The sequence below is a fragment of the Maniola hyperantus genome, chromosome 26 (genome assembly GCF_902806685.2).
Source record: "Maniola hyperantus chromosome 26, iAphHyp1.2, whole genome shotgun sequence".
In the NCBI taxonomy this organism is placed as follows: domain Eukaryota; kingdom Metazoa; phylum Arthropoda; class Insecta; order Lepidoptera; family Nymphalidae; genus Maniola; species Maniola hyperantus.
This window is the reverse complement of record NC_048561.1, coordinates 4,266,411-4,280,609: the sequence shown is the minus strand read 5'-3', so window position 1 is coordinate 4,280,609 and position 14,199 is coordinate 4,266,411. Positions and strand designations below refer to the sequence as shown.

General features: G+C 40.2%; 3 protein-coding genes across 3 annotated transcripts in view; 1 reads left to right on the top strand and 2 right to left on the bottom strand.

Annotated features, from left to right (window-relative positions):
• LOC138404242 (uncharacterized) overlaps window positions 1-14,199 on the bottom strand; it is a 107,499-nt gene that overhangs the window by 52,835 nt on the left and 40,465 nt on the right. The window lies entirely within an intron of this gene.
• LOC117994138 (phosphate carrier protein, mitochondrial-like) overlaps window positions 1-14,199 on the bottom strand; it is a 263,608-nt gene that overhangs the window by 212,159 nt on the left and 37,250 nt on the right. The gene's annotated exons all lie outside the window — the stretch shown is intronic.
• LOC138404235 (uncharacterized) lies at window positions 1,744-4,207 on the top strand. The gene has a single exon (XM_069507639.1). It carries the CDS (start codon window positions 2,132-2,134, stop codon window positions 3,404-3,406), a length of 1,275 nt encoding a protein of 424 aa, XP_069363740.1. The 5' UTR covers window positions 1,744-2,131; the 3' UTR covers window positions 3,407-4,207.

The following is a 14,199-nucleotide window of genomic DNA, read 5'->3' as shown; positions in this document are numbered from 1 at the left end:
ATTACAGCAAATAATAACTTAAATAAACTTTAAAGTTCACTTTCACAATGAAATTCAACTATTTTTTGCGTAAACAAACAATTTGCGCGGGCACTGCGCCTCGTTTGTTATTATTTACTCAAGTCAAGCCCCCGCGCTGCGTTCCCGCGCCCCGCGCCACCGCCGCATTCCCCGCGCTAGCATAGCAACTACGCCCCGCCTCCACCCCGCGCACCGGACCCGAACGCTCGCGCGCGTTTGCTTTTCAAAGATTCATAGGTATTATGCTACATCATAATCATAATTTATACTTTTTTCTTTAAACTCGTAATCAGTGACGTGCCGAAATTATTTCGTCGCGTGCCAGCAATGGCACGCGTGCCATTGGTTCGCCATCCCTGTTATAGGCCAAAGGCCGTCGGGGTTTGCTACGTGTGGGTTGGGTTGGTTTTAGGAGTGGTTGCCTCGACATTTTAGTTTATTGGACGATTCTTCGGACGACTGGTCGCCTCCGGAGCCTTGCCCGACAAAAACGGCCGCGGCCAGAGCAGCTGGTGCTCGGCGAACCCGCCGTATGTACCTTTTTTAGGGTTCCGTACCTCAAAAGGGAAAAAGGAATCATTATGAAGGAAAGGAATATTACTGTGAAGGGTTTTGTACCATCGTGAACGAAATAATGCTTTTTAATTGTTCTGAATTTTTGTGGCAGCTGTTTTGAAATATTTATTATTTTTAGGGTTCCGTACCTCAAAAGGAAAAAAGGAAACTTGTAGGATCGCTTCAATGTCTGTCTGTCTGTCTGTCGGCTTAATTAAATTTATCTGAATACTCGACAGTTGTTAAAAACCCGATTTATCCTAAATCGGACGAGAAATATTTAAAAAGATTAGAAGATTTGCAACGATTCAAATCGGAAGAATGGCGCTCCATTAGGTTTTCTGAAGCCCAGAAAAAATATCAAACCTCTCCAGGTTTTATAAAACTCAGTGTTAACGAGGAACTAAAACGTTTTCTATCTTCTACAAATAAAGACTATCGGTTTTATTGAATGGAACGTACTTTCGCTGCATTAACTAATGCATTGTTAATGCAAAAAGATGAATTGCGCAACACTTTACAAAGCATAATCAACTGGTAAAAGATTTTTAAAAGAAGGGCTTCGCTTTCTCAATCAAAGTATTCCACAAAGCAAGCTCATTATATTTCGCAACGGGGATAATAATGAGTTGGATGAAAAAGATATGTCACTGTTTGAATTGTGGCAAAATACAAAACTAGAAATAGGTTTTTGACCACACATCATGCACAAAATGAACCCACGTAACTATTATTAGAAACCACTGTTTTGCAACATTTTAGCTATCTCGAAATCGGGTTTACTGCGTCTGAGCTTAATTACAAAATTAGCAACTGGTCTTCCACTGAGAGCCCTATGACTTGGCTCCAACGGTAACGCAAATTATTATTAGCCATCGGTATAAGAGTGCTCAGTACTAATTGAAATTTAGAATACCATTCTAAGCCAGTTGTCTTCACTCACTTCGTTGTCTGTCTGTCATGATTGTTAAGCAACCTATAGGGTTCCCGTTGACTTAGAATCGTGAAATTTTTAACCATAATTAGGTATGTTACTACTCTGTGGGTACATTGCGCAGCTAGGAGTCCCACTGCATTAGTATTTCAGAAAACCCCTTACCATTAAGAAAACACGTCCTTTAGCATGAAGAAATACTAGACAGACAGAGACTACTACTAGAGACTAGTACTTATTGAATATTGTTCTTGTCCTCAGGTATAAAGCAGCGATAGAGAAAAAGGCTGAGTTCGAGACGATATGCACTATGCAGACAAATGCACTCAGCAATATGACAATCCCAAGTTACGAATATCGAGGCTTATTGGAAAATATAAAAGACCATACTTTGACTGAGAAAATTTTAGCTTCTGTAAAATGCCATGCTTTGCCTGAGAAAATTTTAGCTTCTGTAAAAGACCATGCTTTGTCTGAGAAAAGTTTTAGCTTCTGTAAAAGACCATGCTTTGCCTAAGAAAATTTTAGCTTCTGTAAAAGACCATGCTTTGTCTGAGAAAGTTTTAGCTTCTGTAAAAGACCATGCTTTGCCTGAGAAAATTTTAGCTTCTGTAAAAGACCATGCTGTCTGAGAAAATTTTAGCTTCTATAAAAGACCATGCTTTACCTGAGAAAATTTTAGCTTCTGTAAAAGACCATGCTTTGTCTAAGAAAATTTTAGCTTCTGAAAAAGACCATGCTTTGTCTGAGAAAATTTTAGCTTCTGTAAAAGAACATGCTTTGTCTGAGAAAATTTTAGCTTTTGTAAAAGACCATGCTTTGTCTGAAAAAATTTTAGCTTCTGTAAAAGACCATGCTTTGTCTGAGAAAATTTTAGCTTCTGTAAAATACCATGCTTTGCCTAAGAAAATTTTAGCTTCCGTTGTGACGAGGCAGTCACAAGCCGAGCTTCGGGAAGGTTCCAAGATGAATCATCGGTGGCCTACGTGCCGAGCGGCGTGTCCGCCGGGCGCGCTGCGATTATGCCGGTGGTGTGACCAAGCCAGCCAATCAGCGCGCCGGTGCGCGCGCATCGCTTCTCCTCCAAGCCCCCTGATGTCTGCGCCGATAAATAGCCGAGCCGACCGCCCGGGCCGGCAGTCGGGAGCGTTATCGGCGGATCTCGAAAAGGCTATAGCGATGAGCCTCAACGATCGTCGGCGCCAACTAGAGCAGGCTGGAAGCAGCACTCCGACGGAGGAAGAGATGGAGGAAGCGGTCCGCTTCGCCTCCCTCACGCCGATCCCCGAAGCCGCGCCGACCACACTCAAGCGTCAGCGCACCGAGATGGAACTGGAAGTAAGCAAGGTAGCCCGCACGAGCGCTACCGCGCTCCCACCACGCGACCCACGCATGCGCGCGCGACCACCTGCCGCGCCGCGCGTGTTTCAAATGGACACGATGGAGGGAGGAGCCTCACAAGCACCCCCCACCGCCACGCCTCCCAGGTCGCCGCCGCCTCCTACGGCGGCCGCTGATGAAAACGCGTCGACATCATTTGCAGATGCCGCGAGAACGCCTAGTCAGCCACAAAACACCGCCACATCCACTGCCAGCTCAAGCCAGGGCCCACCTCCGACCGCTTCCTCGGACGGCGCAGCCAAGGCGGCAAAAACTCCCAGGTACCCGCCACTTATTGTAGAGACGCTACCCAATTGGGCCCACCACCTACGCCAACTACGCGCGAAGCTAGGTAGAGCGCCGAACGCCCGTCCCTTCGGCAAGGGTATTAAATTTAGCCCTACCGAAGACCACGAGTACCGTATGATCCAACGATACCTCTCTGAGCTGGAGAAAACGGAAAGAATCTCGTGGTTCTCATACTCCTTACCGCGAATTTACAGACGAAATCGTTGAAGACCTCCGCACTCTCGGCTTCGAACCAGAGCTAGTACGCCCGATAAAGGCCCGGAAGGGACGCCCGGGCTGTATATACTTTGCCATCCTAAAGAGAACTCCCTCCCTCGTGCCAGCCATCTATGAGGTGAAAGAACTACTAAACATGCCAGGTGTGACCATAGAGGCCTGGCGCGGGAAGAAAGGGCCCGCCCAGTGCCATTCATGTCAGGGCTGGCGCCATAGCAGCCATAACTGCCACCGACCGAAGGCGTGTGTACGCTGCGCCGGTCCGCACAGCGCCCACGAATGCCCTCGGCCGCGAGAAGAGCCGGCCACTTGCGCAAATTGCGGTGGCCCTCACCCGGCAAACAACCTTTCCTGCCCAGTCTTCCGAAAATAAGCGCGCAGGCACCGTTGCCTCCACCGTCGCCACAGGGACCGACGACGCCCAAAAAAAGAGGAGACAAGCCTCCACTTCCAGATCGCGAACCAGAGAGGAAACGACCGCCCCGCCACCACCTCCACCCACCGCGGGATCTAACATTCGCACTCCCGCAAACGACCCCACCCCCAGGGGTAGCCAAACTAAGGGTAAAAAGAGAGGGATGAAGCCCAAACCGAAGAAAGACACCGCTCTACCAAGAGCGGAAAAAACAACAACGTCAGAAGAACGAATGGCCATCATGGAAGCAGCCATCCAAGTCCTGACTGACGTCCTACAAACCTTACGCGCCGGGGGAGACCCAGTGGCCGCGGTCCTCAGAGGGATGAGCAACCTCATAAACCTTCCATAGCCCCCTGAGAACCCTTTATTGGAATGCCTGTTGTGACGTTGTAAATTTTGAACTACTAACTGGCGTCTCGCTTTTAATTAAAATCTATTTTGTTCAAAGTATGTTGGTGCCACCTAGCATCAAGGTGCAGAACTACGCGTGGGTCGATTGTTCAGAGTTCATTCGAGCCACAATAGATGGCGTTTGCTTCGTTGTCAATTGTCGTAAAAATAAAACAAAATAATTAAATAAAACCATAATATCATTTGTTTATTGTTAAGTCATTAACAAAACGGTTCTTATAATATGTCCTTAGGTTCCGCAAATATTCAAAAGTGAATTGGCTTTATGATCAAACTAGCTGGGAGCGGCCACACTCGGGTTGCGTCTGGCAACACCGATTGCTGAGATTTAGAATTTTCCTGGAGTCAACATGTGAAGACGAATTTTTTTCGTTCCAGGAAAATCTCACTTCTTTTCGCCCATGGCTTCGCCTGGAAAAATACAATAGTCATAAATTTTAGTCATCCTAACGTATTTTCAATGTTTCATCAGTTATGGTGAGTGAAAAATCAAGTAATGTGGATTCGACAAAATGGCGGTTTGGTTAGAGAAAATCCTAATCTCATGATTTCTTTCAGTTCCAGTTATTTTAACTTCCCAAATAAATGAGGATAATGGGTTGTGGGTGGACTTCTGAAAACCATTGGTGGCCAGGAGTTCAATAGGTGAGTTGTGTTTGATCGGGAAAATTCCACGTGTCGAAATTTTCACACAGCACAAATTATAATCTTGTTTTTCTTTGTTACAGGGTTTACGTTTACGTTTACGTTTACGTTTTACGTTTAGCTTCAGTTTTCCGTTTTAGTTTTACGTTTACGTTTTCGGCTTTCGTATTTATTTCTTTGGCACATTCACGTTGACAACTTAATTGCTATGGATAAGACTTGGTGAAAATCTTTGTAAGGAAACATTTCGGTTGTGAAGAATCAAGTTAAATTGAGTTTTGGATCTTGGCCGATGCCGTCCAGCTACCTTGCAGTCTTCGCACCTACAAGTAAGCAAATGTTTGTATCCTGCAACAGTTTAGTGAACCTTCTTAGTGTATGTGTACAGTAAGAACCCTGTCTTTACTACTGAGCTTTTATTTTGAAACAATTTTATGAATTTTACTGTGTCATTGTCTATTCCATGCCAATGGCATCTTAAATTTAAAACATAGATCTTATGTACTATCTACCTAAGTCATTCTAATGTATCTAAATTAAGTCTTGGCATTAAGCTAGAATAACTAAGCATTATTAGCCATCATTCTGTATTAAGCGACCCCGGTAAAAGTTACATTAAAAACAATTTTGCCTAACATCTAGCAAATTTCATTTATAACACCTCATATGCATTACAAGGGAGTCGACGGCTAGCTTCTATTCTTTACTAGGTAGATAGATCAAGTAAAGTAAATTAAAATTATTTTTTTTTCCTCTAATCTTTGTAAGGTGGTAGATCATTCCGTATCCGGGTATATTTCCATTCCGCCCGATTTATCACCCTTACAAATGGCGCCCGAACGTTTTTTTATATAGTTATTTCAGTATATTTTGAGAAATTTTGTGAATTTTATGAAATGTACTCCGCTGATTGTACAATTTTCTAAGTAGTGACACATTGCAAAGAGCACTAAGCTGTTTTTTATGGTTAACTAACTAAATAATAACTAAGAGTTAGAAATTTTGTTTGATAGTTTAAGTAATTTTCTGAGTATAGTCCAACAGTGGTTTTTTCTTATTTAATTAACACATTATAAATGGTGTTTATGCCGTTCAATTATGTTATTTGACTTACCTTGGAGGTGTATAAGTGAATGTTTGCCTTCAGTTTAGTAATAAACATTGCTTAACTGAGTTGTTGTTGGGTATTGCTTTCAATAGTAAGTACATCTTATGTTTGAAAATTCCGGTAACTTAGTATAATTAAAGTTTTGAAACGCTATGTCCTGTTAACTAGTTACACACATACATTTATAAATACTAAGAGTTACAACTTGTGAAACTAAATATATAAACTATATTCAGAGATTACATTAAGTTCAAGTATGAAGTTATGAACAATTTTTTTTCAGTGACTTGATACTTCATTATTTTGTTGAAATTTTGTTTAGAGCTGTGTTAAGGTTATGATAAAAGCTACTTCACACACAAAACATGTTAAGTTTAATTGAATGCTGGTAGTTTAAAGTGACATTTAGAAACAGATTTTGTTGTATTTTAGGTTATGTGTTAAAAGTGTAAAGTAACAGTCATCAAACCATTGCACAATCTCTTTGTTTTTTTTTTTGAAAGATAATATGCTAGTCAGAGTTCATTGCAACTTTGTTGCCTGTTTACTTTTGTAATTGTAAAGGTTGTAACACACTGTGTACTCATAAAGGTGATACTGCACCTTACAATCATTTATTCAATTTTGGGAAGTTTTATTTTGTTATATTTTGTTTACTATAGTAATAATATGTGCTTGTATTATTAACAATATTTTGGAATAGGAACATAATTGATAAAATAGTTAGGATAGACTTAAGAATATTGTTTTTGTTGTGTATTTTGCTTGTGTATATTTAATAGTTTAAATAACTTCTTTTGTGTTTGTGTTTAACCAATTTGTATAAGGCTAAACATAGACAGTTACACAAGCTCGATATTTTGTTAAATGTGTTTTGACTTAACAAAATGGAACAGACTTTTGCCCAGTTTCATTCACTTTTGAAGGACGAATTGTGTTATGAGGTATCCATTCGTTCCGAAACTCCAGCACCTACAGTGCTAGGTTTAAAGAAACAGTTAAAACAATTAATTCAGGAAATTCCTTCTGAATCAATTTTAGAAACAGATTTCTCTTCTGAAAGTGAGTTAGGGGTTATTACTAAAAAACTTCAAGACTTAGAAGATTTATTAAAAAAGTGTTCTGACACTAAAGATAGACATGCCCTCTGTAGGTCTAAAGCTTTAGCTTCACATTTGTACTTTAGAATTTTGAGAATACAGTGTTCCGAACTCAGCTTAATAAGTAGGAAGAGTGAATTACATACAAAGTTGCAGAGTTTGATTTCCAGATTAGATGCTGACAATGAGTCGTCTCACGACGAATCACTGGATTCCGAGAGTACCGCCGTTGACTGCACTGGTGATAAAAATGTTGCCAAGTGGAAGTTACATTTCAACGGACAGGGTGATCCGCGCAGTTTCATCGAACGCGTTGAGGAATATAAAAGATCTTATGGCGTTTCAGATGGAAAATTATTTGTTTCTGCATTTCATCTTTTTACAGGCCGAGCATTGTTATGGTACAGAGGCAACAAATGTCAAGTTTCGTCTTGGTCAGAATTGAAAACTTTATTTTTAGAGGAATTTGATGCAGTAGATTATGACTACAGGTTGCTAGGTGAAATTCGAGCAAGAACACAAGGCTCTGAAGAACCTGTGTCTATCTATTTCGCTGTAATGTTTGGCATGTTTTCAAGGTTGTCAACACCACTTTCCGAAGAACAAAAGTTACAAATTTTATTACATAATATTCGCCCTTTTTACTCAGAACAATTAGCTCTTGTTGACATTAAGTCTGTCGCAATGTTGAAGGAAAAGTGTCGCAAACTAGAGGCTGCGAGGCAGCGTTCCGCCTTATTTTCTGAGCCTACTAACAGTAAGGCAACTTTAAGTTCAGAGTTTGCTTACAAACAAGTGACAAAACAGATAAACACACTTTCAGTCACACCTGCACCTAAGGTTGATACAAGTAAAGGCACTGATTTTACGAAAACAAATAAACAACTATGTTACAAGTGCGGCAAGGGTAACCATTCCTTTAAATTTTGCAGGACAGTTCCGAAATTTATTAGATGTTTTTCGTGTGGACGTCAGAACTTTACGGTAAAGACATGTCCAAGTTGTAGTAAAAAGGCGATTAGTAAACCCGCTCCGGACAAAAATTCAAAAAACTAATTAGTAAGAACTGTGCAGAGACACAAGTAAAGAACTTGGTCATTAACAACAAAACATCCCTTTTACCTGACACAGTTCTGTATTCAGTGGATAAACGAGACTTTAGGCCACATTTAAAGGTTTTTGTTGACGGTTTTGAGATTACAGGTTTACTAGATTCCGGTGCTTGCGCGTCAATTTTGGGTAACCAGGCGCACAAGGTTTTTTTGAGATTCGGTTATAAATTGCATAGCAGTATTGATACCACATTTTCAGTGGCAAATGGAGACAAACTTGATTGCATGGGTTATATGTTTATTCCGATTACTTATAATTCCGTAACTCACATAATAAAATTTTTTGTAGTACCCTCTATAATAGCGGATGTTATTTTTGGCTGTGACTTTTGGAAAACATTTCAGTTAGCCCCTGGCATTTTTGATAATTTAGAATTAATTAAGGCACCTTCTCAATTTTACAATATTTGTGCGATTGATAATAAACAAATTCATACCATCACTTCTTTTGAAAACTTATCATCTCAACAGAAAGAATTAGCCCAGTCTGTAGTAAATAAATTTTTAGATATTTCTTCAGAGAAAATTGGATTGGGTAGAACAAAATTAATTGAACATGTTATTGACACCGGTGATGCCTTGCCAATAAAAATAAAACAATATCCACTTTCTCCCGAAAAGAAGGAAGCTTTAAGTAAAGAGTTAGATAGGATGCTGGAAATGGACGTAGTTACTCCGAGTGAAAGCCCTTGGAATAACCCAGCAATTTTAGTGAAAAAGGCAAATGGAGACTGGAGATTTTGCCTAGATTGCAGGAAATTAAATTCAGTGACAAAGGGGGATTCATACTCAATACCGTACATTCCACAAATTCTAGATAGCTTGAAAGAGGCAAGGTTTTTATCATCGATTGATTTAAGTTCAAGTTTCTGGCAAATTCCGTTAGCTAACGACTCTCAGGAAAAAACCAGTTTTACAGTTCCTGGTAGAGGGTTATTCAAATTTAAAGTCATGCCGTTTGGCCTATGCGGTGCACCAGCACGACAGCAGAGGTTAATGGACCAGTTATTTAATCAAAATTTTTGTAGTGATATTGAAAATGGAATAGTATTTTGTTATATAGATGATATTGTTATTTGTTCTGCTGATTTTGAAACCCATTTAATTTTATTAAACAGAGTTCTGGATAAACTAAAAATGGCTCAACTATCCATAAATTTTGATAAATGTAATTTTTTAGAAACTCTTTGAAATATTTAGGGTATATAGTGGATGAATTTGGTTTACGCACAGATCCTGGAAAAGTTGCCGCAGTTTTGAACTTTCCGACCCCAAAAACTGCACAGGAGGTAAAGATTTTCCTAGGCACTTGTTCTTGGTACAGGCGCTTTATTAGGAATTTTTCAACCATCGCTGCACCACTCAATAGACTAACGAGTAAAGGAAAGAACGCACCTAAATTTGAGTGGAGCGAACAGGCAGAGGTAGCATTTAATACATTGAAGAATGCGTTGGTAACCGCACCTGTTCTTGCGGTACCGAATTTTGAAAAACCATTCAAAATACATTGTGATGCTTCTGCATATGGTGTTGGCGGTATGCTAACGCAAGAAACCGATGGTTGCGATCATCCCATTGCGTATGTCAGTAGGAGCCTAAATAAAAACGAAAGGAATTACAGCGCGACGGAACGCGAGGCTCTAGCTGTGATTTTTGCAGTGGAGAAATTTCAGGCTTATTTTGGTTCCAAGCCAGTCACAATTATCACAGACCATGCATCCCTAAAGTGGTTCTTAAATTTAGAAAATCCCTCAGGACGACTCGCCAGATGGGGTTGTAGATTATCACAGTATAATTTTGTTATCGAACATAGGAAGGGTTGTGATAATGTAGTTCCGGATACCTTGTCGAGACTCATACACGTAGATGTAGTTGGTGATCGTAATGATAACTCTAGTCAACAAGTTTTGGTAGATGACTGGTATGACAAAACATTTAATGGCTGTAAAATCAATCCAGCAAATTTTCCGAATTTTAGTATTTTGAACGATAAACTATATCGTTACAGTAAATGTAAATACCAGCTTCTCAGTGAGTTCGACTGGAAAGAGGTAGTCCACAAGAACGACATCCTTAGCATTATGCAACAAAACCATGCAGATGCAACTGCAGGTCATTTTGGTGTGTTCAAAACTCATCGCAGATTATCCCTCAGATATTTTTGGCGTGGTATGTATAAGGACGTGGTTGAGTACGTTAAGAATTGTGATACTTGCTCTGCGTATAAACACACGACATCAGCCACTCCAGGTCTGCTTGGGAAGCCTAAAGTCTGCGAGAGACCTTTTCAGGTCATTTCGGCTGATTTAGTCGGACCTTTGCCTAGGTCTAAATCAGGATTTACATTTCTTTTTGTGGTGACGTGTTGTTTTTCGAAATATACAATGTTGTTTCCGTTACGGCGTGCCACAGGTGCCGCTGTTGTTAAAGCGCTAGAGAATTTTGTATTTTTGAACCATAGTGTTCCAGAGACTGTGATTGTGGACAATGGGTCCCAATTTACAGGATCTGAATTCCGTAATCTCATTAAGCGTTATAATATTCCGAAATTACACTACACACCACTGTACACTCCGCAAGTTAACCTTGTTGAGAGGTACAATAAGGTTGTTATGACTGCTGTAGCCGCTTTTGTGAAAGATAACCACAGGTCCTGGGACGAAAACCTGTACAAGGTCCAGTTCGCCATAAACAGTGCGGTTAATGAATCCACTGGATTCTCCCCGTTCTTCCTTGTCCACGCTAGAGAACCGGTTTTAAATGGTTCCTTCTATAAGGACACGGATAAGGAGTACGAGGCCGGAATTCCAAGGGAGGAATACGCAGGAAAGTTTGGAAATTTGGAGGACATATTTGGTCAGGTTAGGAGAAATTTGTTTCAGGCTCATGCAGAGTATGCAACGCATTACAACTTAAGGCGTAGGTCTGCAAGCTATTCTGTTGGGGACATAGTGTGGAAAAAGACCTATCCACAAAGCGACGCTACAAATTTTTTCGCAGCTAAGCTGGCACCTAAGTATGAAAAGTGCAGGGTTGTCAAGGTTTTGTCACCTTTGGTTTACGAACTAGTTAGAGTAGCTGACAACCACCCAATAGGCACTTGGCATATTAAGGATATTAAGAAGTAGATATTTGCCATTACTTAGTTTGGTCTAAACTGTTTGAATATTTAAGTTATCAATATTCAATTAGGAATTTGTATGAGTGTAGTGATGTTCTGAATTAACAGTAACATTACCATGGTTCAGTTGAGGATGAATGTAGTGGATGTATGTAGGGATGAATATGTGATGATTGGAATGCTTGTGGTAGACCAACCGGTTGAGAAAGTAAAAATGCAAATATCGTACTTTGGGGATAACGAAAAGGGGGGGTTTTGTGTTTTGTTTTCGTTTTCCTTCTAGATAATGGATCATTTCTGTTATTTTTCCGATTCTGTTCCGAGATCTATTTTCTAGGAGAGTTATTTCGTTTTTTTTTCTCATATTCCGATTTTGATTCGGTTTTATTTTTCCGAATGGGATAGAGAACGGTTGCCATATCAGATGGACCCGTTCACAACCAGATTTTCCGTATTTGTTGAGTAACAAATATTACGATGGTAGTTTAAAAGAGTGAACCACCGTAGGCCTAGACGCATTCTATCAGTCAGCTGAAGAATGATGCCAAGATGTTTCCACTAAAGTGTCTTAGACACCATGAAGTTTTTTTGTATATATTCTTTTTAGAAGTTAGGGTTGTGTAGTTAAGTATAATGTATAAAACCTTACACTGTTTTCAGTATATTTATTTTGTTAGACAATTTTCCTTGTTAGTAGTAGATGTGCGTTCACGCGTAACTTCTGTGTTTTTTTTGTTTGTTTCAGGCAAATTGTTAGTAGTTGTTGGATGACGCTGAGGGCAGCGCGGTTCAACCTGTTGAACCTTTTCGTAGGAGGGGAAGTATTGTGACGTTGTAAATTTTGAACTACTAACTGGCGTCTCGCTTTTAATTAAAATCTATTTTGTTCAAAGTATGTTGGTGCCACCTAGCATCAAGGTGCAGAACTACGCGTGGGTCGATTGTTCAGAGTTCATTCGAGCCACAATAGATGGCGTTTGCTTCGTTGTCAATTGTCGTAAAAATAAAACAAAATAATTAAATAAAACCATAATATCATTTGTTTATTGTTAAGTCATTAACAAAACGGTTCTTATAATATGTCCTTAGGTTCCGCAAATATTCAAAAGTGAATTGGCTTTATGATCAAACTAGCTGGGAGCGGCCACACTCGGGTTGCGTCTGGCAACACCGATTGCTGAGATTTAGAATTTTCCTGGAGTCAACATGTGAAGACGAATTTTTTTCGTTCCAGGAAAATCTCACTTCTTTTCGCCCATGGCTTCGCCTGGAAAAATACAATAGTCATAAATTTTAGTCATCCTAACGTATTTTCAATGTTTCATCAGTTATGGTGAGTGAAAAATCAAGTAATGTGGATTCGACAAAATGGCGGTTTGGTTAGAGAAAATCCTAATCTCATGATTTCTTTCAGTTCCAGTTATTTTAACTTCCCAAATAAATGAGGATAATGGGTTGTGGGTGGACTTCTGAAAACCATTGGTGGCCAGGAGTTCAATAGGTGAGTTGTGTTTGATCGGGAAAATTCCACGTGTCGAAATTTTCACACAGCACAAATTATAATCTTGTTTTTCTTTGTTACAGGGTTTACGTTTACGTTTACGTTTACGTTTTACGTTTAGCTTCAGTTTTCCGTTTTAGTTTTACGTTTACGTTTTCGGCTTTCGTATTTATTTCTTTGGCACATTCACGTTGACAACTTAATTGCTATGGATAAGACTTGGTGAAAATCTTTGTAAGGAAACATTTCGGTTGTGAAGAATCAAGTTAAATTGAGTTTTGGATCTTGGCCGATGCCGTCCAGCTACCTTGCAGTCTTCGCACCTACAAGTAAGCAAATGTTTGTATCCTGCAACAGTTTAGTGAACCTTCTTAGTGTATGTGTACAGTAAGAACCCTGTCTTTACTACTGAGCTTTTATTTTGAAACAATTTTATGAATTTTACTGTGTCATTGTCTATTCCATGCCAATGGCATCTTAAATTTAAAACATAGATCTTATGTACTATCTACCTAAGTCATTCTAATGTATCTAAATTAAGTCTTGGCATTAAGCTAGAATAACTAAGCATTATTAGCCATCATTCTGTATTAAGCGACCCCGGTAAAAGTTACATTAAAAACAATTTTGCCTAACATCTAGCAAATTTCATTTATAACACCTCATATGCATTACAAGGGAGTCGACGGCTAGCTTCTATTCTTTACTAGGTAGATAGATCAAGTAAAGTAAATTAAAATTATTTTTTTTTCCTCTAATCTTTGTAAGGTGGTAGATCATTCCGTATCCGGGTATATTTCCATTCCGCCCGATTTATCACCCTTACACTGTGGACTCCCTAAGAAGATTAGGACACTACGCGCTCTCCTTGCCGAGCAGGACGTGGACCTGGCCTTCATCTGTGAGACACATTTCGCCAGTAAGCTCAAAGCCAAATTTCCCGGATACTTCACGTACCGCCTGGATGACCCGGATGCGGATACACATGCCAAGCGCGGACTGGCGATTCTAATCAAAAGAAAGATAGTACACCAAGTCCTCCCGCCGACCGCCACAACCTCCATACAGCCCTGGGGGTAGAGCTACTGATTGACAACCGACCACACAGGCTCTACAGTGTCTATCGCCCACCACAATCACAGCTGGATCCCAAGGACATCCATAAACTCCTGGAATCCAATCTTCCCACGGCGCTGGTGGGAGATTGGAATGCAAAACACCCCGCTTGGAACTCTAGCCGAACCTGCCGGACTGGAAAGAGGCTCCTACACGACGCCGAGTCTAATGGATACCATGTTACTGGTCCTGAAACGCCCACTCACTATCCTGATGTGACCTCCCAGATGCCTGACGTCATAGATTTAATAG

What these genes read in the sequence shown, in the direction of transcription:
- LOC138404235 (XM_069507639.1), top strand. Translation starts at nt 2,132, where the DNA reads ATGCTGTCTGAGAAAATTTTAGCTTCTATAAAAGACCATGCTTTACCT.